We start from the raw sequence: 26,543 nt of genomic DNA on the forward strand, positions 1-26,543 counted from the left end.
CTTAGCAGAGGGCGCTGGGTTTGGCCAAAGCATGCAGGTCATGGTGCATGCTTTGGCCAATCATCATACAGCAATGCACTGCGATCCCGCAGTGCATTATGGGGCATTCCTTGGCGCTCAATTTTGCAGCAAACACCCCATAATGTTAGTTTTTGCCGAACGGTGAACACCCAATGTTCGAGTCAAACTTATGTTCGACCCGAACATCAAGCTCATCCCTACTTATGACATACTTCCAAGGATGCCAACCCTTGGATTCGCACCAAGAAACATATTCCCTCCAGATTCTATAATAAATGACTCTAGAGGCCGGCTACCTAGCATTGATCAGGGTAGTCACCACTGAACCTGAAAGCCCCCGATCTTTTAGAATGTGGGTTTCAATAGCCAAACCGGTAAATTTTGAGTTTGTAAGGTAGGATGGAACACTGGTCCCTGCGAAAGCAGGTCTGGACGTGGTGGAAGGGTTCACGGGTCCCCCACTGCCATCTTTACGATTTCTGCATAGCAGGATCTTCTGGGCCATGCCGGGGCTACAAGAACTGATGGAGGCAGTATGTACAGGAGAGGAGTGCGAAGGGTATTATGGGGGCGGTATGTACAGGAGAGGAGTGTGGAGGGTATGATGAGGGTAGTATGTACATGAGAGAAGTGTGGAGGGTATGATGGGGGCAGTATGTACAGGAGAGGAGTGTGGAGGGTATGATGGGGTAGTATGTACAGGAGAGGAGTGTCGAGGGTATTATGGGGTGGTATGTACAGGAGAGGAGTGTGGAGGGTATGATGGGGGTAGAATGTATAGGAGAGGAGTGCGGAGGGTATGATGGGGTGGTATGTACAGGAGAGGAGTGCGGAGGGTATGATGGGGTGGTATGTACAGGAGAGGTGTGCAGAGGATATGATGGGGATAGTATGTACAGGAGAGGGGTGTGGAGGGTATGATGGGGGTAGTATGTACAGGAGAGGAGTGCCGAGGGTATGATGGGGTGGTATGTACAGGAGAGGAGTGTGGAGGGTATGATGGGGTGGTATGTACAGGAGAGGAGTGCAGAGGATATGATGGGGATAGTATGTACAGGAGAGGGGTGTGGAGGGTATGATGGGGGTAGTATGTACAGGAGAGGAGTGCCGAGGGTATGATGGGGCGGTAAGTACAGGAGAGGAGTGCGGAGGGTATGATGAGGGTAGTATGTACAGGAGAGGAGTGTGAAGGGTATGATGGGGCGGTATGTACAGGAGAGGAGTGCGGAGGGTATGATGGTAGTATGTACAGGAGAGGAGTGTGGAGGGTATGATGGGGCGGTATGTACAGGAGAGGAGTGTGGGGGGTATGATGAGGGTAGTATGTACAGGAGAGGAGTGTGGACGGTATGAAGGGGCAGAATGGGGATTTCGTGCACTGTCTGTGGAGCGACTATGGAATGATGTTCCTCAGCTGGAGGGTAAGAAGCAGCTCTAAGTGATGTCTGTCAGCTGGATATGAAGTGGTCTGGGGGTGATACAAGCTGGAGGGGGGTTGGGGCGAAGTGGTCAGATAGTGATGTGTGTCTATAATAAAAAAAAGCTATTGTGCTCATCCACTAATATATACAACAATAAATCATACAACAATACTACTCAATGAAAACAAATCTCCTGTTATAAAAGATGCCAGCCTCTAGCACTCTGTGTATGCCCAGATGATGTGATGGTAATTGATGACCATTCACATAACCCTGTGTTATCCAGGCTCTGAGTCTGTACAATCAGAGGTGTAAACTCACCACATATACACAGGGTTAAGTGAATGGTCATAAATTAACTTCACATTATCTGGACAGAGGATTGGGGGATGTTTGTATAGATAGATATGTGTACTGCTTGGGAGATACTGTGAGGCTGTGAAAGGAGCTTTTGAGATTCCCAACACACTTTGCCATGACAGTGTATTTCTTTAGAAGCAATGACACTGCTACTGTCTCCACAGCAGCTAGTATGTAAAAGCCCTAGAGTTGCCACCTGTCCAGGATTCACCTGGACAGTCCGGGTTTTGAATCATGTGTCCGGGTTTCAGTCTGCCTAAAACCCAGACACATGATTCAAACTGAGCTGTGGCTCCCTTATGAACTGAGATAGCCACACGGAGCTGTGGACAGCTGTCTGTGGGCAGATTCGGCATCACTGGGGGGGCATAGGGTGATGATGTCAGCAAGAACAACTTGGCCACACCCACTGTTCACCACAGCGTGCATAGCTTGCATTCCTACTTTCCTTGGGGCACACAAAGGTGTAATCCTATAGTGAATACTACAGGGAAAAAGAAGTGCCCTGTGCCGCTATGGTGTTCGGGTTTGGCTTGAAGAAAAGGTGGCAACCCTAAAAAGCCCCCCCCCACCTGAATGGTCTGCCCCTGGTCTGAGCTGAATAATGTGCCCGGGTCTCCGGCAGTACAAAACTAAGCCCATTGCATATCTTTCTTAGGCCTTACAGCAAATCACCCCCATAGCAGCCAAACCCAGCACAAGGTTTGTTTTCAGAAGAAGTGCCCAACTTAAACTTAGGAGAAAGAAGAGTCCACACAACGACAGACATTTTACTCTTTATTGGAACACAGTTGATTCATAGTTGATTTACACTAGATTATGTCAGTCATCCCAATGGTGACAGTACATTCCTTAAGTTGCAAGCAGATAGAGAACAGCATAGATGGGAGTCAAGGAGCAGCCCAAACCTTTAGGAGTTTTTTCCAGAGTCCTACATCCTAAGCCAAAGGGATATGAGTATCTCCATGAGTCTTGTACCTCCTTTCCTTGTTTCCCCCCTATTTGAAACCCCCGGGAAGTTAAGGCCTAACATACATAAATAAATATTAACAAATTGTGAAGAAACATTTACCAACCCATTTTCTTTTCAAGACTAAGATCAGGTGTGGTCCTATTTAGTAAGTTCAGTAATTGGTTGGTCTTTTATTGCCTTATCAAAAGGTTATTTCTGATTGGTTGTTTTGGCTTACTGCCACCGTGCATTATTTCTCTTTGCAAAACATTTCTGAAAGAGGTACATATTTAGAAGAAACATCAAAACTGGAGAAACAGTGATACATCCTAAATAAGATGTCATTTTTCATATAGTCACATGTATTTAATGCTTTTCAGGAGAATAACTGAACACAATCACCAAAATGTATTAAAGTGATTGTAAACCTCAGACATGAAATATGAACAAAGCATATCCCTCTATAGTCTGTACGTATCTCAGTCCAGAGCACTGAGTGTCATTTCTGTCTGCTGCTTCATTCCTCTGCTATGTGTATGAGTCACTTCTGACAAGTTTTTCTGGCATCAAGTGCCTGTGATTGACAGCCTCAGCTCTGTTACGGTGTGCTGTGTGAAGGGGGGGGGTGTCTCTTCCCTCCAATCAGCTCTCAGCGATCCCCTCACTGAGCTCTGCAGTGCGTGTGTGATGCCACCCCCCCCCGCTTTCTGAAAGCTCAGATAAGCTGCATAAATTCTGCACTTGGAAGGTCTGTAGAGAATAATGGACTGTAGATAAACAGGTGCAACTTAAGTAGGAAGATTTGTTTCATCTCTGTATATCATCTCAGGTCAGTCAATTCACTGGGTTAATGTAAGGATTTACAACCACTTTAATGCTTGGTATATGGAGTTGCGCAAGAGAAAAAAGGAATGCAGCTTCTAAAAGTTTGGTTTTTGAAAAATTATAAAAAGAGAATTTGAAGGATAAAAGAGGTGCATGCATTCAAAGAATATACTTATTTGCATTGATTTAAAACTCACAAACGAAAAAACGTTTGCTTTCGCAATTCTCATCATTCCACCATCCATCTTCCCACATTTCCACGCAGTCCTCATTGTTATGAAGGTTGTTGGGTTCACCTGGGAACCAGTTGAAGTATGTAATGAATTGTCCAGACAGATCTCTAAAGTCACCCTCAATCTGTATGTCGTTTATACCCATGAATGAGTGCTTTTGACCCTTTTTGCGGAGGGAGAAAATGGCTTGGTTTTCTTCTTGGGTCCGGGGTACGGCCAACTGACCTCCGCCACTGGCACAGATGGTTTTGGCCTCTTTGTAAGTGACTTCTAAATGATTCATAATATAGATTTTGTTGCTGCTTCTAGCAATCTCTTTTCCAAATGAAAAAACTGTAATAGTGGGAAGAAACGAAAAAGAAAACATTTTTATCATGAGACTTCATGTAACACATAGTAGAAAGTAACATCTGCCACTTTTTATTAGGTTAAAGGGATCCTGTAGGTCAGGGGTGTTCAAACATTTTTCAAAGTGGGCCAGATTTGATGAACTTAACATGCGTGAGGGTTGACCATTTTGCCTGACATTCTTTGAACCATTAAAATGAAAAGCAAATTAACTAATACACTGTCCAACAAGAATTCTCTTGCCTTTGTGGTTGTGTGTGGTGAAGAGACTGAGGATGAGCTTGAACGTGTTATTTGGATATTTATCAACATATAACACACACCTTCACTTTAAGAGGGAAGTTTCAGGAAAAAAATTACATTTTAGATAAAGAACTGTGAAGCAAAATAAGGCTCAGTGCCCATCAATGCAGCCTAATCAGTGCCCATCTGCAGCCTCACCATTGCCATGAATGCAGCCTCACCATTGCCATGAATGCAGCCTCTGAATGCTGCCTCACCATTGATATGAATGCAGCCTCTGAATGCAGCCTCACCATTGCCATGAATGCAGCCTCACCATTGCCAAGAATGCAGCCTTACCATTGCCAAGAATGCATCCTTATTATTGACAAGAATGCAGCCTTACCATTGACATGAATGCAGCCTCACAAGTGCCATGAATGCAGCCTCACAAGTGCCATGAATGCAGCCTCATAAGTGCCATGAATGCAGCCTCGCCATTGCCATGAATGCAGTCTCACCATTGACATGAATGCAGCCTCACCATTGCCATCGTTGCAGCCTGATCCATGCTCATTTGCAGCCTTGGAGGGGACAGGGAGGGGGCGGAACGAGCGCCAACAGATTACATACAGGAGAATCTCCTGTTTACGTGGCAGCCTCTTTAATACAAAGTCCTGCCTGCTATGATAGACAGAACAGTAGTCCAATGATGGCCCAGGAGACAGGACTTCCTATTACAGAGGCTGCCGAGTAAACAGGAGATTCTCACTGGATGTAATCTGACGGCACTCATCCCACCCCCTCTGAGGAATGATAAATACGGTATATACGGTATCCCAAGTGTGGGATTCGTTAGGGTCCACAAAAGATATATATATCTGAACCACTAGTGGGGCCGCATTAAACTGGAACGCGGGCCGCAATTGGCCCGCAGGCTGGACTTTGGACATACCTGCTGTAGGTGAACAACTGTGGCAGCCATTGATGATCTCCATCTTATAATTGTAATTTAGAGGGCTCAGCTGCTTAAAATCCAGATGTCTAAACTGTAGCCTCAGCAGTAGCTCTTGTTCATCTAAACATGCACTCCAGGACACCTAAAAATCAGCTCTTGTAGTAAGGCTGCATCTGCAAGGCAGGGTTAAATGCTTGTTTATGACTAGAGAACTTGGTAAAGCACTTTTACTAACCTGATCCTCCACTCCTGCAGGCTCCTCTGCACTGCTGGACCAATCCCTGAATCCTGAACTCTCCTATGCTTCTGTGGTCTAAGGTCTTCTGACTTCAACAAGACCAATGCACTGCTTTTTTGCTTACTGCTGCAAGGTAATGCTTTTAGGTTTCCTGGAGTTGGGCTTTAAGCTTGCCACACAGATTTTGAGTATTTGCATTATTGGCTCAGTAGACTGCTGATGTCGACTATGAGCTGTGGGCTTCAGCAGCATAGGTTGGACCTCCAATTCTTTCAGCTCTCCTCCCCTTACTGAAGTGTCCAAAGCAACTGTCTCTTCTGCATACCTAACTATCCATTGTCCCCAAATACAAGATATACATAACCCAACTGAAAGTAGCCCCAGTATAAAGCATCCAGCTAACCTTTTTCCTGCTTCTCAAGGTTTGATTGCAGATCTCTCATCCGTGAATCCATAGCAGCCATTTGCAATTCAAGATTTTTGATAGCTAAGAAAAGAGTTCACACAATCAATTTGAATGTATTATATGCTAAATAATTTTTATGTTCAGGACTAAACATTAGAATACGTTTCTACTTTTTTTTTTTCTCTTGAGACATTGAGAATTAAGAGGAAACTTTTCATTCCAGTTTTCCAGTGTTTGTAGTGGGCACCATAAAATAATAACATGCCTCTAACTGGCTAATGGCAAAAACAAAGGAGCATTTCCACCATATTACCCAATGCAGAAACCCCCTATAAACAACTTCAGACTACCAACCATATGACTCTTTACTAAATCCAACTATTCCATTTAACTTTTGTGGTTCCCAAGATCTGAGCATTTACCGTATGGACTGCAAGTGTTCCTAGGGCTTTAACATCAACAGTGGAAGCATATAACCACCAAAATAGGAAGAAGGGTCCTTGTACCCAAAAGTGATGTCTGAGATGTTCTGAAAAGTTCCAGAAAGTTTCTGCTGAGGAAAGTCTCCAGTGAAGAGCCACTGAGAGAGAGCTGGCCTGCTGAGGCTAGTGACCCTGATGAGTACCAGTACTTAATACTGAATCAAGGCTACACTGCTACACATGGCTAGAGACCAAGACTGCTAGAGGGACCACAGAGGACCATGCCCTGAAGCAAAGGAACCCACAAGGCCATGATTGCACACCACGATTGGTGAAAGACTGCTTCTCACATCTTTGCCCAGGTGGGACCTCGCTAAAGTTGCAGTATCCAGGTCTGCGTCACTATAGGACTGCAAGGACCCAGTGAGTTGCAAGAAAGAACTTCTAAACCCAGAATATCTGCTGCTTTGCCCAAGATCACTGCTACAGTGTTCAGAGCTGTTGATGTCACCCTCAGTGACCGCAAGAGTCGGTCTGCTCATGTAGCCAGAGTTTCAGACACCTACAAGAGGAAGAAGATCATGTGACAGACGTCAGAGAGGTGAGAGGCCTTGGCCACCATCTTTATTATACTCCTGCTTAATAACACAGCCTCCAGGGATTCATTCTGAGGATATGTCCCCCTTTCCTGTTGGAATTCAAAATTTCTGTTGAGAGCATTTCAACATAGCCTTGGACCCCAACACTGGCCACCATCGGTCATTAGGAGAAACTGTGATTTATAGTCCTTGAGTGTAGACTTCCTGTATTTAGGGTACCCCATAGACCAGGTCTTGAGAGGTATAGACTTTGCCCCTTCAAATCAAGTTTTGGTTTCCCTGTTTAAGAGGCTTGCATATTTTTTTAACAAACTGTGGTTTGGTTCAACCCTGATTTGCTTCTGTTTACAATTGTTTGTTATTATTGTTGCTGTTATTTGCCCTGTTGAACATACTGCCCAAAAAAAATCCTTTCCTTTAGCCTTAATGTCAGAGATTGCGGTACGGTTCAAAGGGTCATTACCACCAAGAGCCAGGGAACCCTAACATCAATGGCTCTTTTGGGAGAAAGCATTACAAGTTCAGAATCTAGGCCCTAAAATTAACTTCCATCCATCTAGCAATGGTAAAGCAAGAAGCATGAAGACCCCTGCTGTAATCCTCAGGAAACACAAGGAGGGAATCTGATTGTTTAAAATAAGGTAAGCTTCCTTCTCTGGCAAAGTGCACTGCTCCCCAGTCCAATAAAGTTTGAGACACCCATGCCCCACATTTAGAGATAAACTTTCTTTAAATGTTTTGGAGCAGGACTTAAGGAAGGAAGTACAATGCTCTGGGTATGGTGAATAGCAGGACCCACCTTTGGGAGGAAGGAGGCCTTAGACCACAAGACAACTTTGTCCTTTAACATGACTTTTGGTGCCTCCTTATTGGTTGATGTAGGCCAAGGTCATGGTATTGTCTGACTTGATTCTCATCTGGTGTCTTCGCAATAGAGGAGACAACCGAGTTGCTCTTAGATCTGGAAAGTTAATGGGAAGGAGAACTTCCTTCTCTGACAAAGTGCACTGAGCATCCAGAACTGCTCCCCAGTACAAAAAAGTTTGGAACATTTACAACGGTCCCAAAGCATAATGTTTCTACCTCCGTGCTTGACTGTAGGGATGGTGTTCTTAGGGTCATAGTCAGCATTTTCTTCCTCCAAACACGGTGAGTCATGTTTATGCCAAAAAGCTGAATTTTGGTGGAAATATTATGCTTTGGGGCTATTTCTCTGCTAAAGGTACAGGCCGACTTTGCCACATTGAGGGGCCAATGGACGGGGCCATGTATTGTAAAATCTTGGATGGGAACCTTCTTCCTTAGACAGAACACTGAAGATGGGTCATGGATAGGTCTTCCAGCATGACAATGACCCAAAACAGGCAACAAGGCAACAAAGGCAACAAAGGAGTGGCTCAAGAAGAAGCACATTAGGTCATGGAGTGTCTCTAGACCTCAATCCTATAGAAAATGGGAGGTGAAATTTTGAGTTGTCAAGCGACAGCCAAAAAACCTTAAGAATTTAGAGAAGATACGTAAAGAAGTGTGGACCAAAATCCCTCCTGAGCTGTGTGCAAACCTGGTAACCAACTACAGGAAATGTCTTATCTCCACGCTTGCTAACAAGGGTTTCTCCACCAAGTACTAAGTCATGTTTTGCTTGGGGATCAAATACTTATTTTACTTATTGAACAGAAACTCAATGTTTTTTGTGGATTTTTGGTTGATATTCTGTCTCTACCATTTAACCACTTCAGCCCCAGAAGGTTTTACCCCCTTCCTGACCAGAGCACTTTTTACAATTTGGCACTGTGTCGCTTTAACTGCTAATTGCGCGGAACTTCCTCTTTAATAGCAGCTTCTACCTAACAGTTATGGCAAAGTGGGGGGGATCAGGTTAGACAGACCCTAAATTGAGTCACACAGAGGAACCCCCTTACACTTTCATTTCATTTCATTTTCATTTTGTTTCTCAAATCATACTGTTGGGCTCTCTCAGCTGTACACAAGCTGCTTTAGTGCACACAGCCAGTGCTGGGCCTTTCCTTTTACACAATGCTTTGCAATATATCTTGCATGCATATATCTTGCATGCTGATCCCTGTATCAGACGTTTAGTTGTAAAATAAAGGAATCATTTTTCAAAGGAATTTTTGTAATAGGTTTCCATAGCAAAATGTTAGAAAAATAATATTAAACATCCATCAAAAAAATAAAATTAACCCAAACAGGACACAGCATTATAAACTTAACAGAGGTTTTAACCTTTCTTCATATTTCAAAGCTAAGAAAAAACATTTTGTCCAAAGCTTTACTTTAACCTTAAAAATTATATCATCTAGATATAGTATATCATTTAAAGCAAAAATTCTTGAGTACAATGTTCCATCCTACCTGAATTCTTGCAGTCTCCTGGTGGTCCTGGGAGTCCGGGGGGTCCCGGGGGTCCTGGTACTCCTTGTGGTCCCGGAATTCCAAACAATCCAGGCAATTCTGTTTAATTATAGCATACAATTCAGCACAATTTGAGAGTGAGGTGACCCTGGGCTCACTTTAAACATAGTTTATTTATTTATTTATTTATTTATTTCAGGTACTTATATAGCGCCGTCAATTTACGCAGCGCTTTACATATACATTATACATTCACATCAGTCCCTACACCCTCAAGGAGCTTACAATCTAAGGTCCCTAACTCACATTCATACATACTAGGGTCAATTTAGGCAGGATCCAATTAACCTACCAGCATGTCTTTGGAGTGTGGGAGGAAACCGGAGTACCCGGAGGAAACCCACGCAGACACAGGGAGAACATGCAAACTCCAGGCAGGTAGTGTCGTGGTCGGGATTCGAACCAGTGACCCTTCTTACTGCTAGGTTACATAGTTCCATAATAGGTGAGGTTGAAAAAAGACACAAGTCCATCAAGTCCAACCTATGTGTGTCAATATTACATTGGGTATCCCTGTATAATGCAGGGTGCTTATCTAATAGTTTTTTGAAACTATCGATGCCCCCCGCTGAGACCACCGCCTGTGGAAGGGAATTCCTTCTTACAGTAAAAAACCCTCTACGTAGTTTAAGATTAAACCTCTTTTCTTCTAATTTTAAGTAACTTTTTTTTTTTTTAAATTAACTTCTGGATTTACCAGCCCCCCCCCCCCCCCCCATTATCCCACTTTAGAGCCCTTTGAAGCATTGATTTAAAAAGATCTGTCCGGGTTCAATCACATCAAAGGTCCTCTTTGCCAATTTGTGTAAACAGTGTTATGCTGTATTATATATATATATAATAAATATATATATATATATATTTATTTTTTTATATTTTTTGTAAAAGTAATGAAATGTTTAAAGTGGTTCTAATGCTGATTTCACACTATCTAGGGTGACAGACAATTTACTGCAATTGTAAAACGTCTGTCACAGCAAGGACACACAAAACAGTTGTTTTCTACCTTTTATTTCAGTGGATCATACTGAATCGCATGGCACTTTTCAGCAGCACAGTGTATCGCACTGCTGTACATTGCCATGAATGAAGTGTAGTCACATATAGTTTCTACAAAAAAAAAAAAAGTAGCCGCGTGATGTGCTGAACCGGGCTTCACACTGTTCCCTATCGCAGTTAGGAATAGACAGCTACCAGAGTGGCAGCTGTCTGTCCCTGTGCAAATTCACCCAACTGCATTCCCTGCATTAAAGTGGATGTAAACCCGAAATTTTTTTATTTTTTTATTTATCATACTGTAGAGTATAAGATTTTCTACCATTTGAGCCCAGTCTTGCCACACAGAGTTAATCCATCTCTGAGCAATCCTTTTTTATTGTTCAGTGAGATGAATCTTGACAAACAGAGAAAAACTTTGTCAAATCCTCCCCCTTGCTGTGAGTAACAGGTGATTTACATATCTTGTGCACTATCCTAAGACACAGGCATTATTTTTTAATTCCCTCCCACTCCTTTCTTCAGCAGCTCTGCAAGGATTGGCTGTTCCACACCTCAGCATGATTTGGCGTGCTGAAGTCATGTGGTTACTTTCCTGTCTTTTCACTGGATGTTAGAGATCATAGCAGAAGTTCAGTGTAAGAAATACACAGGAGAAAAATTCATATTGACAAGGGGAGTGTAGAGGTGGGCGGGGAGTCCACTGACATCACGACTCCACCCACCGAGCTCCAGACAACAGACCCACCCACAGAATTTGCAGTTTTTCGGGTCTAATAACAGACAGTGGGGAGACATTTGACAGGTAAAGATACATGCAGGAGGTATGTATATCCTTATAGATAACCCCTATGGCAGTATTTTAGAAAGGATGACATTGGGTTTACATCCACTTTAAGGTAAAAAATATTTAGGCATCAGTATTGCCCCCTCACCCAACTTATACTTACCTGAGTTCTCACTCAATCCAGTGCTGTGCCTGTCTGGAGAGGCTCTGTCTTCTCTCCCCACTCTACCAGGACAGACTGAAAGCAGCAGAAGCCATTGGCTCCCACTGCTGTCAGTCAAATTCTGTGATGAGAAACAGAGGGCGGGGGGGCCAAGCCGCTCTGTCTGTGTCTATGAACGCCCCCATAGGAAAACAGATTCCTATGGGGGGCACTCGCTGAAGGGGAGGAGCCAGGAGTGTGCAGCAGTGGGCCCGAGAAGGGGAGGTTCGACAGCGCAGGTATGACGTTTTTTATTTAAAAAAAAAATTAAACTTAACTTTACTATTACTTTAAATCATTTTTATATTTTTTGTAAATATAATAATTTGTGTATATATATATATATAATATATATGTGTGTATATATATATATATATATATATATGTGTGTGTGTGTGTGTATTCACATAAACACATCTTTATTTTTATGAAAAACATAACTGATCTTAAAAAGTGCAAATCCATGCAACAAAATTCCCCAAAACTCCTATTCCAGATTCTCTTTATGATATGAATATTTATACCTTGTTCTCTCTTCACTCTTCCAGGAGTATCGCTCGGCGTCACTAAAGCCGCATGGAGAAAAAGTAGACCAAAACCTAACAGAGCTTTCATATTCTAGTCACAGCGGATCTACAGAGGAAGAAAAAAAAAATCTTTTATTCGATTTATGCTGATGCCCCCACTCCATTATTGAATGAACTTGCCTTCGCTCATCTCAAAAAATACTACTTGTCATGGAAATTTAATAGCAAGAATGTGTTCTAAGTCATTGACCAGTTGGGGAAGTTTTTAGTTTCCATCCTGGAAACGCACCAGGAAATCTCCCCAATGTGATGGGGAATCCCCTTCTAGTTGTTGGAGAAACAGGTGTCCCTATTGGATGATCTTTGCTGTTTCAGATCTCATACCACGTTATGTCCTGGTGACGATGGCCACCATAGCAAATAGAGTGAATCCCCCGAGTGGAAATACAGTAATAAATCATCACAGAGGATTTTACTCTTCCTGACTTCCAAAACTACAAATAAAGAAAAAATATATTTTCCATTGAATTCAATTTTTTTCATTGAAAATGTAAAAATATTCTCACCATCTAAAAACTGGTGAATTGAAAAAAAAAAAGATCTTAAGTCATTTTGGCAGCTGGACCTACCAATACATAGAAATACATGTATTGAGAAATAGAAGTAAGGTGCTCAGTTAATGGCACTTAATCGTACAATGGTACTCACCAAGGTAGACAAAAGAAACCTGACCAAGGTAGACACAAGAGACCTGGAGAAGATGAAGCAGAAGATCCAACGTGGTCATCTATATATACTGATATGTTATCTGACTATGTACATATTTCTACCTGCAACCTAAATAAATCAAAAACAGCTAATACAAACTTTGACCCCAAATCTCTTCTAAAGAAAAGAATGAATTCAGTAAGCAGATTTTTAGTGTCTACAAAGACATGCTTTGGTTTACCATGAAATATAGAAGATCTACAATTATTAAACTTCTGTGTGCATAACCCTTTTTTTTACAGAGATGACAGTAAATGAAAAAGGTATTTCAGGAAACATGGCACTGTCAAAATTTACTTCACAGTATTGCACAAATAATTACATTTTTTCAGATTTTATTTAACCACTTCCCTACCCGCCTATAGACATATGACGTGTAAACACACAGATTCACGTCCACGTTCAGAGGAGAGCGATCTTTGTTCCCAGAACGGAGGAACACTGATCGGTCTCCTCCCCTTGTGCGTCCCCTTCCCCTACAGTTAGAAGCATTCCCTAGGAAACACATTTAACCCCTCCCCGCCCCCTAGTGGTTAACCCCTTCACTGCCTGTCACATTTACACAGTAATCAATGAAATTTTATAGCATTGATCGCTGTATAAATGTGAATGGTCCCAAAAATGTGTCAAAAGTGTCCGAAGTGTCCGCCATAATGTCGCAGTCACGAAAAAAAAATCGCGATCGCCGCTATTACTAGTAAAAAAAAAATAAATAAATATTTTTTATAGACGCTATAACTTTTGCGCAAACCAATCAATATACGCTTATTGCAATTTTTTTAACCAAAAATATGTAGAAGATTACGTATCGGCTGAAACTGAGGAAAACATTTGTTTTGTTTTTTTTTTAATTGGGATATTTATTATAGCAAAAAAGTAAAAAATATTGTGTTTTTTTCAAAATTGTCGCTCTTCTTTTGTTTATAGCGCAAAAAATAAAAAACGCAGAGGTGATCAAATACCACCAAAAGAAATCTCTATTTGTGGGGAAAAAAGGACGTCAATTTTGTTTGGGTACAACGTCGTACGACCGCGCAATTGTGGTTTAAAGTGCGACAGCGCTGAAAACTAAAAATTGGTCTGGGAAGGAAGGGGGTGAAAATGCCTGGTATTGAACCAGTTAAAGATAGAAAAGTTTTCCATTTACATAGTAACATAGAAACACATTGTCATACAGGAAAGATAGACAATTAAAAGATAAAGAAATAGAGGACTAAAAGACAGCACTGAGCATACAAAGTCCCATCACCTGAAAATTTTGGTGGCATTCTATAAACATTCAGTCTAACCACAGTTAGCATTGAAAGTGATATAGGAAATAAGCAATTGAGGGGCTCATTACATCTATCCATCTGGACCATATTGCATCAAATTTTCCATTGTATTGCGGAGGAGGTGTGTATGCTTTTTAAAATTAAATACATCTTCGATTCAGATTTCCACTCTATAATTGGTGGAATAGCAGGTACCAATTTTAGAGCAAGCATTTTCTGTGCTATAAAGAGTGTTCTTGAAACCATTATGGTTAAGTTATTATCCAACACAGTAGAGTCAACATAGCCTAGTATACATGTTAAAGGATCAGGATTCATTCATACCATAAAGTCAACTTAATGTATAAGGTTACCCTGCACGTGGTTACACCGACACAATGTGAATTCTCTCTAAGATCTATAAAGAAAGTCAGCTGTACAATGCATTCTATGAAGGATATAAAGCTGTGCATATGGGAGAGCAAAACCAGTTGCATGTGCTATAGTTTATCTTCTCAGAGCTCCTTGGAGAGAGAAACCAGATCCTCCTCCCATCTGTGTTTGCAGGGGAGTGGAAACTTAAAAGAGAAGTAAAGGATTTTTTTCTTTTCATATTCATACTTACCTAGGTGGATGCAGCATCAGTCCAATGCTGCATCTGTCCCCCGGCGTCTCTGCACTGAGAACTGAGCGATCGAACACCGCCAACATCGCTTGGTTTTTAGAGCTCCGTGAGCAGAGAGTTGTAGACTGTCAGTCACAGCTCTCTGCTCTGCCCCCTCCTCACTCACTGGAGCGCTGGGCTGTGTAGGGGGTGGGGGTGGCCAGCTCAGGCTCTCAGCGGCTTGCTGAGAGGCTGAGCCGGGCGTCAGTCCAGGCACCTGGTGGATCCTGACTTTATTGTCATGATGACGCGGTGCCTGTACTGACATCCGTGACGTCAGCAGAGAGTGGACTTCAGCCCGCTCTCTGCTGAAAACTGGTCACAGGAGTGCAAAATGAACTGCACTCCTTTGATCCATAGGAGAAGTCCAGCCAAACAAGCTTGGCCGGACTTCTCCTTTAAGGAGAAATTTCATTACCAACTGTGTATACGGTATTGAGATAAGCGCTTTTGGTGGATTTAGCTTAGAGTTAGCAGGTCATAGATGATGCGATTTTTCTTTCCTGCAACCTGTGCTTGATTCTGTGTTGATGGGGGAAAACCTTCCTGCAGAGCGATTGTATTCTCCTGGCAGGGGTGCGTGGGGAGCTGTCCCTACAAGGAGAACTCTGATTATTGCTAGCAGCTATAGCCACTAGCAATAATCGCATGTAAAAATCTGACATTCTGGTTGTGCCCAAGTCGATTAATGGATCGACTTGGGTACAATCAGCCTGCCCATTGATGGTTCGAAATCTCGGCTGGTCCCTGATGAACTAGCCAAGATTCAAACCATCTATGGATGACTTTAGAGTATTAAATAGGGACTCAGAAGAGAAGGAGAAAGTAGGACTCAGACATTTTGTATGAAGCTCATGGCGTAATTGCAAATATTGATAAAACCATTTTTAGTCTAAGGTCGAATTTTAAGCAAAATTGTTGAAAAGATTTTAAAATTTCCTTCTGAATAGAGTTAAAAAAGAGTTGTGAATCCCACCCCCTCCAACCCCTGAAAGCCCTAAAGCAAGTTGAGTTCAGACAGCATTTCATTTGACCAAAGTGGGGTATAGCTAGTGTGGCCAGTTACTGCCAGCAAGTTTTTAGCTGCCTGCCATACCTTGCACATCAAATATGAAGTGGAACATAGGCGCTGTAGAGTAAAAATAGGAGAGTCCAATGCTGCAATGGATTTTTACCAAGCACTAAAGAGGAAAGTATATTATAGGAGGACGTGTGTGGGCGCAATTTTCTCAGCCAGCCATGTGTTGGCGTTGGGCCACAATAAAATAGGTATAACTAAAACTGGAAGTGGCAATTTATCAGATAAAAATCTAGCAAGCAGGCAAAGCACTTCAGGAGAATAAGGGGGGTAATGTCAGAGAGCGTACCTCGGCGGGCAGGGTGTTCGCGGTGGTGTGCGTCGGGGCGCGTCGGCTCGCGCGTTCCTGCGGGTCCCGCTGCGCGTGTTCCTCGCAGTGCTGGCATTCGTGTCCCGGTCAGGTCTGTTGTGTGTGCCGGTGTGCGGCGGCGCGCGCGTGGGCGAGTGTGCGCGCCGGTGCCGGCACATGCACGTCGCTTGGTGCCAAACGGCCCATTTAAGCCGGCTTCCCTCTGTGATCAGTGCTGCCTGATCAACAGCTCTGCCGTCCTTAGTGCCTGACCCTTGTACCTGTATTGTTCCTGATCTCCTGACGACCCGGCTCTGTTACCAGTACCTCCCTCTGAACTCTGCCTGCACCCGACCTCTGCCTGTCTGACCATCCGTTTGCCTGCTCCACTGTACCTCATCTGCCTGCCTGTTGCCGAACCCAGCCAGTCTCCTGACCATCCTGCTCAGTCTTGTTGCCTGTGTTCCAGTCAGCACCAGCCATCATAGCCTGCTCTTCCATCTGTATCTGGACTTCTGCATACAGGCTCTCCTACCACACCGCACTACTGTGCCTCCTGTTCACCTTACCAGGGGCCGCGAGTCGGACGCGTAAGGGAGCCTACCTTCTGCCCAAGCGGACTCATCAGTCTGGTAAGTAGGAGCTTGATAGGTAAATATACATTTGCTACAACACAACACAACTCAACTCAAACAATTTAGGGTGCAAAAGGATATATCTACCATGTTACATAGTTACATAGTAGTTGAGGTCGAAAAAAGACACAAGTCCATCAAGTCCAACCTATGTGCGTGATTATATGTCAGTATTACATTGTATATCCCTGTATGTTGAGGTCGTTCAGGTTCTTATCTAATAGTTTCTTGAAACTATCGATACCCCTGCTGTGACCACCGCCTGTGGAAGGGAATCCCACATCCTTGCTGCTCTTACAGTAAAGAACCCTCTACGTAGTTTAAGGTTAAACATCTTTTTTTCTAATTTTAGTGAGTGGCCACAAATCTTGTTAAACTCTCTTCCACAAAAAAGTTTTATCCCTATTGTGGGGTCACCAGTACGGTATTTGTAAATTGAAATCATATCCCCTCTCAAGCGTCTCTTCTCCAGAGAGAATAAGTTCAGTGCTCGCAACCTTTCCTCATAACTAATATCCTCCAGACCCTTTATTAGCTTTGTTGCCCTTCTTTGTACTCGCTCCATTTCTAGTACATCCTTCCTGAGGACTGGTGCCCAGAACTGGACAGCATACTCTAGATGCAGCCGGACCAGAGTCTTGTAGAGCGGGAGAATTATTGTTTTATCTCTGGAATTAATCCCCTTTTTTATGCATGCCAATATTCTGTTTGCTTTGTTAGCAGCAGCTTGGCATTGCATGCCATTGCTGAGCTTTTCATCTACTAGGACCCCCAGGTCCTTTTCCATCCTAGATTTCCCCTGAGGTTCTCCCCCCAGTGTATAGTATTATAGTATTGATAGAATAGTTGCGGAGCGTGGGAGCCATAATGTGGGGTCCCATACTCACCACTAAATTAGGCCAGGACAACAGGTGTGCGGTTCCCAGAGGCAGCAGCAGGTGTCTTAACTGGGAACTGAGGAGGCGGAGCCAACGGCACCCCAGTGGGGCAAACCAGAGGACAGGCACGGTGCACATGTGGGAGTGTGTCCCCAGGAGTCTCACTGAGTCCATGTGTAATGGAAACTGTAGGCGTAAAAAAAGTATAATAATGCATTAAGTACTAATGATATGTATATATCTCTGTATGAATAAAGAGCCTGAGCCAAGAATAATAAGGACATAGGAGACTGAAGGGGGAAAGGGAAATGGCAAAGAAATGCCAGCAAGTGATATGAATCAGAGGAATGAACAAGAGAGAAAGAAAAAGAGTGAAAAAAAAACAAATTAAAATTGAAATTGAATTGGTGACAGAAAAGCAAGCAAAAAGTAAGATAAATGCTCAGAGTGAGCCATGTGCAAGTAATGAAGTGTACCTGGAATTGGTGGAAGTAGGTGAGTCTGGTAAGTCTAGGCAGGTGAAACAGCAGGTGTGTGTGTCCTCTGTGATGCAAAGACTAAAATGCACATCATGTCAGACCCCCAATATATACCCCCAGGAGATCCAACAGGGCTCCGCCGACAACACCATGGTTGGATGACTGACACATGAGTGCAGGAGGCACCCAGCGACATGGGGGGCGTGCAACTGCAAACGCCTTCCCGATGCATCCAGATGGCCTAATGTGTACAGCCGCAATGACATCGCAAAATCGCAGATGCCATGCCGCCGGAACACATGCATGGCGTCGAGGTGTAGGTGTTCTCATCCACTCAAAGAGCAGGTGGGGACAGTTGGAGACAAGAAATCTCCCTGTATACACCTTGCAGCTCACAGGCAAGACAATGGTGCCGCTACCACAAAGGAACTACACAACAGGGGGGCCTGAACGTGTGCCAATGCTGGAAATTGCAAACTAAACACTAGCGAGTCAATTGTATGAACCAAATAAAAATATATAGTATATCTGCATGGATGCATGTAATGACCACAGACCAGGTTTGGGCTGTTGGGTGTCTTCCACCCGGGTTCAATATTGAAAAAATAAAAAGGGTCTGGTGTCACCAGTGACCCACCTCCATCCCTGAAATATGCAACAAAAGATTCGCCCTAATGGGACTTTAAGTGAGGTGGGCACCATTTGGCCAAAAAGCATCATACCAGTAATTGGAGTATACAGTGTATGTGTTTATTCAGGTAAAAGTCATGCATACAGTGGTATCATCAGCAATGGCCAGTTGTAAAACAATATACATGTAAAATGGATAATGGTTACATAAATGGATAATAAACATGTAATATACGGGCACCTGGTGTACCCTATGAACAGAAAACATGTGATACACAAGCATCAAGTGTACACAACGCATTTCGCGAGACCCAGCTCGCTCTTCAGGGGTTGATGCGTGTACAGAATGTACCTAAGATGGAAAAATATAAATAGGTACTTTTTGCTTGCTTTTCTGTCACCATTTCAATTTCAATTTGTTTTTTTTCACTCTTTTTCTTTCTCTCTTGTTCATTCCTCTGATTCTTATCACTTGCTGGCATTTCTTTGCCATTTCCCTTTCCCCCTTCAGTCTCCTGTGCCCTTACTATTCTTAGCTCAGGCTCTTTATTCATACAGAGATATATACATATCATTAGTACTTAATGCATTATTATACTTTTTTTACGCCTACAGTTTCCATTACACATGGACTCAGTGAGACTCCTGGGGACACACTCCCACATGTGCACCATGCCTGTCCTCCGGTTTGCCCCACTGGGGTCCCATTTGGCTCTGCCTCCTCAGTTCCCAGTTAAGACACCTGCTGCTGCCTCTGGAAACCACACACCTGTTGTCCTGGCCTTATTTAGTGGTGAGTATGGGACCCCACATTATGGCTCCCATGCTCTGCAACTAGTCTATCAATACTATACCACCTACCTATTTATATTCTTCCATCTTAGGTACACGCATCAACCCTTGAAGAGCAAGCTGGGTTTCACAGACACGTTGGGTACACTAGATGCTTGTGTATCACACGTTTTCTATTCATAGGGTACACCAGATGCCTGTGTATTACATGTTTATTATCCATTTATGTACCCATTGTCCATTTTACATGTATGTTGTTTTACAACTGGCCATTGCTGATGATACCAATGTATGCATGAATCTTACCTGAATAAACGCATATACTTTATACTCCAATTACTGGTATGATGCTTTTTGGCCAAATGTTGCCCACCTCACCATTTGGCCAAAAAGCTAAGCTGTACCCCGTGTTCTGTGCATGTTCATGCATTGTTTTTATGGCCTTTTGTCAGTTGCATTTTGTGAGTACCCACTTTTGTATAAAACATTTTTTAAATTAAATTATCTTTGGTAATGCACTAGATGTGCGCGCCTTCCATTTCTGTTTTTCTTGTATACTATTAATGTTAGGCTAACTGGTCTGTAATTCCCAGGGATTTTTATGGGGCCCTTTTTAAATATTGGTGGTTTTCTCCAATCAGCTGTTACCATTCCAGTCAATAGACTAACAGTAAAAATTAGGAACAATGGCCTGGCAATTATTTGACTGAATACCCTCGGGTGCAAGCCATTTGGTCCCGGTGATTTATTAATGTTAAGTTTCCCAAGTCTAATTTTAATTCTGTCCTCTGTCTAAGATCTGATTACTACGACGTTTTCCATGATTAGTTATCCGGTGAGTTTGTTTTTCTCCTACACAAGTGATGGTGGAGTAGGGATAATTAAGATTACCTGTCACTACACCGACTCTTTGGTTTTGGTGTTTGGACTTTTCTTTGAGGATTTCTTCAAAATTGTTTTGGTTTAACTATTATGAAATATTGTGTTTTTCATGCACTGAATGTTCATTGTCATTTGATTTGAGTTAGCGTTGACCTTTTATATATATATTTGTTAAACTGCTTAATAGGGTGATTTATTCACTTGGAAAAGGGTCAGCTCTTTTCAAATTTTTTGCACTTGTATTGCACTTTCACCTATTGTTGTTTGGTGCCATCATTTGTTAATATAATTAATAATACAATTTTATCTAGTCTTGGTAATTGAGAAATCAGATAAGGAAGGGGGGGGGGGCATGGCTTGGCACGCAATGTGGACAGCCGCACTGTGACTGAGCTCCGGGATACTGTGAGACCCGGGACCCGGAAAACACCATCTACAAGACGAGTATGTCCACACATTTGAAGAGAGGAACGCATGGACATACCCTCCGCTCCCTGTCAACTCCCAAAAAGAAAATCTCGCCCGGAAACCTCAGCAAATACAGATACAACGGAGGAGGGCGATCTGCCAAGATGGCGCCGACACACAGACTCAGCCTGGAGGAAGACATAGAGGATGACGAGGTGTCCCTGCCAGCATCTGAGGATTCAGTAGCAGGTAAGATTGATAAAGACAGACCTCTGACCTATGCTACCATGACAGATATTAACATTAGGCATTAAAAGATCGTTCACCTCAGCTATTACTGACATAAAAACAGAGCTGCTGAGACTCTCTGAACAAATGGCTGTGTCTGAGTGCGCTGGGAGGAGGAGAGATCGAGCACTGTCCAGACTAGACGACATTACCACTGCACACAACCAGCACCTGATTGAAATGAACAGACTTAGAGGATTTAGATAACCGAGGAAGAAGGCACAACATTAGAGTCAGAGGGATTCCAGAGTCTGTCTCCTCGGACCAAATTAAGCCTGCACTGACTTCCATATTCAACAGCCTATTAAATTGACCTGAACACTCCCCCATAGAATTTGATAGAGCTCACAGAGCCCTCAGGCCCAGAGCACCTGATGATAATCCACTCAGAGATACCGTGTGCTGCCTTCCTAATTTTGGTTTGAAGGAAGAGGTGCTACAAAAAGCAAGATCCAGTGACCAGATTCTGGTCAATGAGAACACAATTCAACTGTTCCAAGATCTATCACCCATTACATTAAAGAATAGAAGGGCACTGAAACCCCTCCTGGAGGTTCTGAAAGAAAAGAGCATAAGCTATAGGTGGAAATTCCCTTTTGCACTCCAAGCTGCCTACATGGGTAAACAATATATACTCAAAATCCCTGATGAACTGAACAGATTCTGTGAAAACCTCCAGATCATGCCAGTGGAACTACCAGATTGGTACGCAGAGTTTTTGTTACCCCCTGAAATCTCCACCCCACCATCCGGCAATGGAACAACACTGTCTCACTCATCCTCTCAACAGGGGAAAAAACGCAGAAACACCTACAGAAACAACTATGACTCCCCCTCGTCCTCCAAAAGTGCCAAAAGCCAAAGGCTAAAATAAGTATGTTCTACAAGATCCTCACAAACATTCAGCTACCGTGATGCATATCTGCCCCTCACTTGAAAAAGATTACTGTTTTTCCTCCCGTTTCTCTCCATCATTGAGGTTTTTTTTTTTATTTTCTCTCACCTCATGCCTTTTTGCTTCTCTCATTCCAATCTCATAAGACCCGCTGATATGTAACTGTGAGCATTAGGAAAGTCATAATGTTTTCTCCATGAACGCCCACTAGAGTGCAGCCTCACACAAATTTGGCTCACATTACAAACTCTCTCTACAGACTTTATTCCTGGAAATGAACACGTTTAATACCTGTCAGAATCCCTCCCTCCGAACTGAATACAACCAGAAACCCATATACTATCTGAGGGAAGAAGGAAAGGAGGGATACATATTAAGTGTCCTGACTCCGTAAGCACTTTCATACAGCTATAACGATTATAGTTTACCACTATACTCCTTACTTATCATCATTCACTAAGGGCTATATCTGATGTTGGAACCCCCCCTTGGGGAAAACATCAGATTTTTAATATAAAACCATAACTAATGCATCTTCATTCACAGGAATTATAAGCCATTGGTAAACAGGGGAGATGAACTGAACTTCCTGAATGTAGATAAGAAATATGTACTAACTTTTCATTCTTTTCTTCCCTTTGTTCCACCTTCCCATTTGTCCACCTCTTACTACCCTTTAAGGTATACACGTGTCAAGGTATAAGACTATCGCTAATGTCCATACTTCTACACTCTAGCTTTTCTCGCTGCTCAGACATCTGATGTGTAAAACACACATTGCTCAATTAATGGCTGCAACTCGCGGTCAGGAGCCTAATCAACTGGAACACCCATAACAACTCCAGCTAAACAGTGAGTACACAAAATCAACATCACATGTCTGCCAAGTGACAAATCTTTAAATACCTACTGAGGAAACATTCATTGCCACCAAGTTGGAGGAGACCTATCCTCTTGGAGGCTTTTATTACTCAGACCTACCTCTAGCCCCGCTCTGGAGGAGAGGCTTTCTAGCCGATATACTTATAGCAGGCACACCAGCCAGCAAGTCTTGAAGCTTGAGAGGGAACTATAAGGTTTATAAAGTCTTGTATATTAAGGTGCTAATACAGAAACCCTAAATTTTGCCAGTGGCTCCCCCAGCTCCAGGTCATAGGGCGTATCTAAATGGAGAACTAGAACATGTAGCCACCAAATGCCGCTATACTGTACTGCACACTAACAGAGTGCTTATTGTTGCATTGTTGAGTTCTGGTTTATAATGTTATATGGTTCAAAGGTTTTTCTTTTTCTTTTCTTTTTTTTTTTTTAATTTGTTTCTCTATTAATGTTCTATATGTTTGATTGCTCCCTTCATCCTATGCGGAAATCGCAAACTGTATATGACAGATGAGATGAATGGAATGTCTTTCTTTTGCTTTAAAGTATATGACTTGCAACACTCTCAATAACTACCAAAGCAAAATATTACTCTCTATTTTTAAATAGACTATAGTTATCATATTTTCTATAAGAAATTAGACAGTTTAAAATTTCTTTCTCATGTTATTAACACAAAATACCTGGGTCTCGCACTGTCACATGAGACAGACCCCGATCCCAACTTTACAACTATATATACCAAGCAAACACCACTAATGTGCCTCCCACATACCCCCCAGAGTCTACATTAGTGCCTAGTTTTCCTAGGTTACTACCTAGCTCCTCACCTCGTAGGTGAGATTTGAGCAACCACTCAACTACCCTTATCTAAAACTTTCTACCCCACCCCCCTCTTACCTTATCCTATCCCCTTTCTCAACCCACCACTTCCCTGGTGTACAATAAAAGACACTAGAACGTCCCACAAAATAAACATCAGCCTGACAAAACTTAAATGCCTCAACATTTCTCAATAAATAACCTGATAAACTACACCATGGCATACAAATTTCTAGGGAAATCACCAACCCTAATCTCTCACAATGTTAACGGGCTGAACATACCCGAAAAGAGAGCGAAACTGCTAAAAGAAGTTAAAAAAGCACTTCGGTCAATTGTGTTTCTACAAGAAACACACTTCAAAAGCGAACATGTTCCCAAATTCACAGACAATATTTTCACAGAAATGTACCACACCACTAATCCCTTAGCCAAAACTAAGTGTCTCAATGCTAATCAACAAAAACTCCCCTTTCAAATTACATCAGCAACTTATAGATCCAGAAGGACGCTATCTTCTCTTAGAGGGCGACTGGGCAGGAGCACCCATCACATTGGCCAATGTGTACTTTCCAAATACAACCCACATTCCATTCTGCTGTAAGATTATAGATGAAGTGAAATGGTTTGCTGAAGGGTGCATTATTCTGGGAGGTGACTTCAACATTCTCCTCTCCCCCACAAAGACACATCAACAGGCCACACCACTGTAACATACAGAACCCTTAGACGTCTCAAATTGCTCTTAAACGCCTTATCATTAGTGGACACATGGAGATTGATTCTCACTACGAAGAGCGATTACACCTTTTTCTCTTCCCCACACAAACAATATTCTCGGATTGATTTAATCTTTGTTTCACAGAGAGATCTAAGCAATTTGGAAGCAGCAGAAATAGGCATTATTTCCTTCTCAGATCATGCTCCTACGGCTATATCTATACAACTTGACCCCCCCAAACAATCGACCTTTAACTGGAGACTCAACGCATCACTCCTGACTGACCAAAGGGTGAAAGATGAATTACATGATACGCTGTCTGAATACTTTAGGAATAATTTAGACGCAGATACCAATCCCTTGACTAATTGGGAAGCCCATAAAAGCATCCTGAGAGGACACCTGATGAAATGAGGTTCCAGGAAAAAGAGAGAAAGAGAAAAAAATTTCCAAACTGACTTCGCAAATAGCGAGACTGAAATCACTACACAAATAATCCCTCTCAATCTCAGTAGAAGAAGAACTGACCTGGTGCAGGAATTCCCTAAAATTAATTCTGAAGATCAGAAAAGCACTTTTCTTTAAGAAAAGCATATTTTTTGAACATGGGGACAAAAGCGGGAAACTGCTGGCCAAAGCACTCAAAGACACGACACAGACAGGCAAGGTACATGCTATAAGGGACAAAGATGGAATACCGAGACACAAACCTACTGACATTGCAGAACTTTTTCGTAAATTTTATTCGAGACTATACAACCTCCCAGAACAACATAAACCCCCACAACTCTTCTCGACGAAACAAGAAACAATACATCAATTCCTAAAAGACAGCAAAATCCCCTCACTCACCCAAACAGAAAGAAACAAATTAGAAGAACCCATATCAACCAATGAACTATTAGAAGCCATTAAGGACCTAAAAACAGGGAAAAGCCCAGGCCCAGATGGCTTTACTTCACAATATTACAAAACATACACACATATACTAACCAAACCCCTTCTATCAGCTTTCAATTATCTGACAAAACACAACCACAATCACGAATCTTTTTTCATGGCCCACATCGCAGTGATTCCTAAACCTGACAAAGACCATATGGAATGTGCAAGCTACAGACCCATATCTTTACTAAACATAGATTTAAAGCTCCTAGCCAAAATACTAGCCAATAGATTAAAACCCCTTCTATCAAAGATTATAGGACCAGAACAAGTAGGATTTATGCCAGGTAGAGAGGCTCGTGATAACACAACTAAAGCACTTAATTTAATCCATTTCGCCAGAAACTCTGAGACAAAACGACTCCTTCTCTCCACCGATGCCGAGAAGGCTTTTGATAGAGTCTCCTGGGATTACATGATGACCACCTGCTCCCATATAGGACTAAATGAGAGTATGCTTTCAAGGATCTCAGCACTCTATCGGAATCCCCAGGCTAAAATTAAAGTTAATAACATTCTTTCGGACCCAATCAAAATACAGAATGGGACACGACAAGGTTGCTCCCTCTCACCCCTTCTTTTCATCATCTCCTTAGAACCCTAAATAAGAACAATTAATTTATCTGAAGACATAAGGGGTTTCAGGGTTGGGGGCAGAGAATATAAAATAGCCATCTACGCGGATGACCTTCTATTATTCCTGACACACCCACATATCTCCATTCCCAATCTTGAAAAGCATTTTGAGACCTTCAGATATATCTCTAACTTTAACCAAGTTAACCAATCAAAGTCAGAAGCATTAAATATTAACCTACCATCAGACCAACTTAAATTGATGACAGACAACCATAACTATAAATGGGAACAAAATACCTTGACATACCTAGGAATAAACCTAACTAACAATATAGAGTCCTTATACCACAATAATTACAAACCCCTCCTAACCATGTTGATCAGAGACCTTCAAAAATGGTCATCCAAAACCTTCTCCTGGTTCGGCAGAGCCTCAATTCTAAAAATGACAATCCTTCCGAGATTGCTCTATCTCTTCAATGCACTTCCCATTAAAATTCCTGAGTCTTTTTTTACCAGCCTCCTCAGAGCACAAAGACGCTTTTTGTGGGCTGATAGAAAACCGAGAATAAAGCTCAATTTACTGTCACTACCCAAACATAAAGGGGGAATAGGCCTTCAGAATTTCAAAAAATATCACCAAGCATCGCACATCACGAGAATAATCGACTGGCACTGCCATAGCTCAAACAAAGATTGGATCCA

The 26,543-nt window shown here is 42.4% G+C and overlaps 1 protein-coding gene and 1 long non-coding RNA gene across 5 annotated transcripts in view; one reads left to right on the forward strand and one right to left on the reverse strand.

Moving 5' to 3' along the window:
* LOC141106438 (uncharacterized) overlaps positions 1-12,819 on the forward strand; it is a 56,175-nt gene extending 43,356 nt beyond the window's left edge. The window contains exon 2 of the long non-coding RNA XR_012235715.1: positions 11,975-12,819. This is a non-coding gene — a long non-coding RNA (uncharacterized lncRNA). The remainder of the gene's footprint in view (positions 1-11,974) is intronic.
* LOC141106437 (pulmonary surfactant-associated protein A-like) lies at positions 2,567-22,308 on the reverse strand. Of its 4 annotated transcripts, none has more exons than XM_073597217.1 (6): positions 22,001-22,308; positions 12,662-12,704; positions 11,951-12,059; positions 9,382-9,480; positions 5,982-6,065; positions 2,567-4,145 (listed from the first exon to the last, which is right to left on the reverse strand). In XM_073597217.1, exons 3-6 carry the CDS (start codon positions 12,039-12,041, stop codon positions 3,766-3,768), a joined length of 654 nt encoding a protein of 217 aa, XP_073453318.1. In that variant the 5' UTR covers positions 12,042-12,059; positions 12,662-12,704; positions 22,001-22,308; the 3' UTR covers positions 2,567-3,765. The 4 variants fall into 4 exon arrangements, with proteins under 4 accessions (XP_073453318.1, XP_073453317.1, XP_073453320.1 ...); XM_073597216.1 differs by lacking the exon at positions 22,001-22,308 and adding an exon at positions 13,077-13,175; XM_073597219.1 differs by lacking the exon at positions 12,662-12,704.
* Positions 22,309-26,543: the final 4,235 nt, after the last annotated feature.

This window comes from Aquarana catesbeiana, linkage group LG08 (assembly GCF_042186555.1).
Source record: "Aquarana catesbeiana isolate 2022-GZ linkage group LG08, ASM4218655v1, whole genome shotgun sequence".
In the NCBI taxonomy this organism is placed as follows: Eukaryota; Metazoa; Chordata; class Amphibia; order Anura; family Ranidae; genus Aquarana; species Aquarana catesbeiana.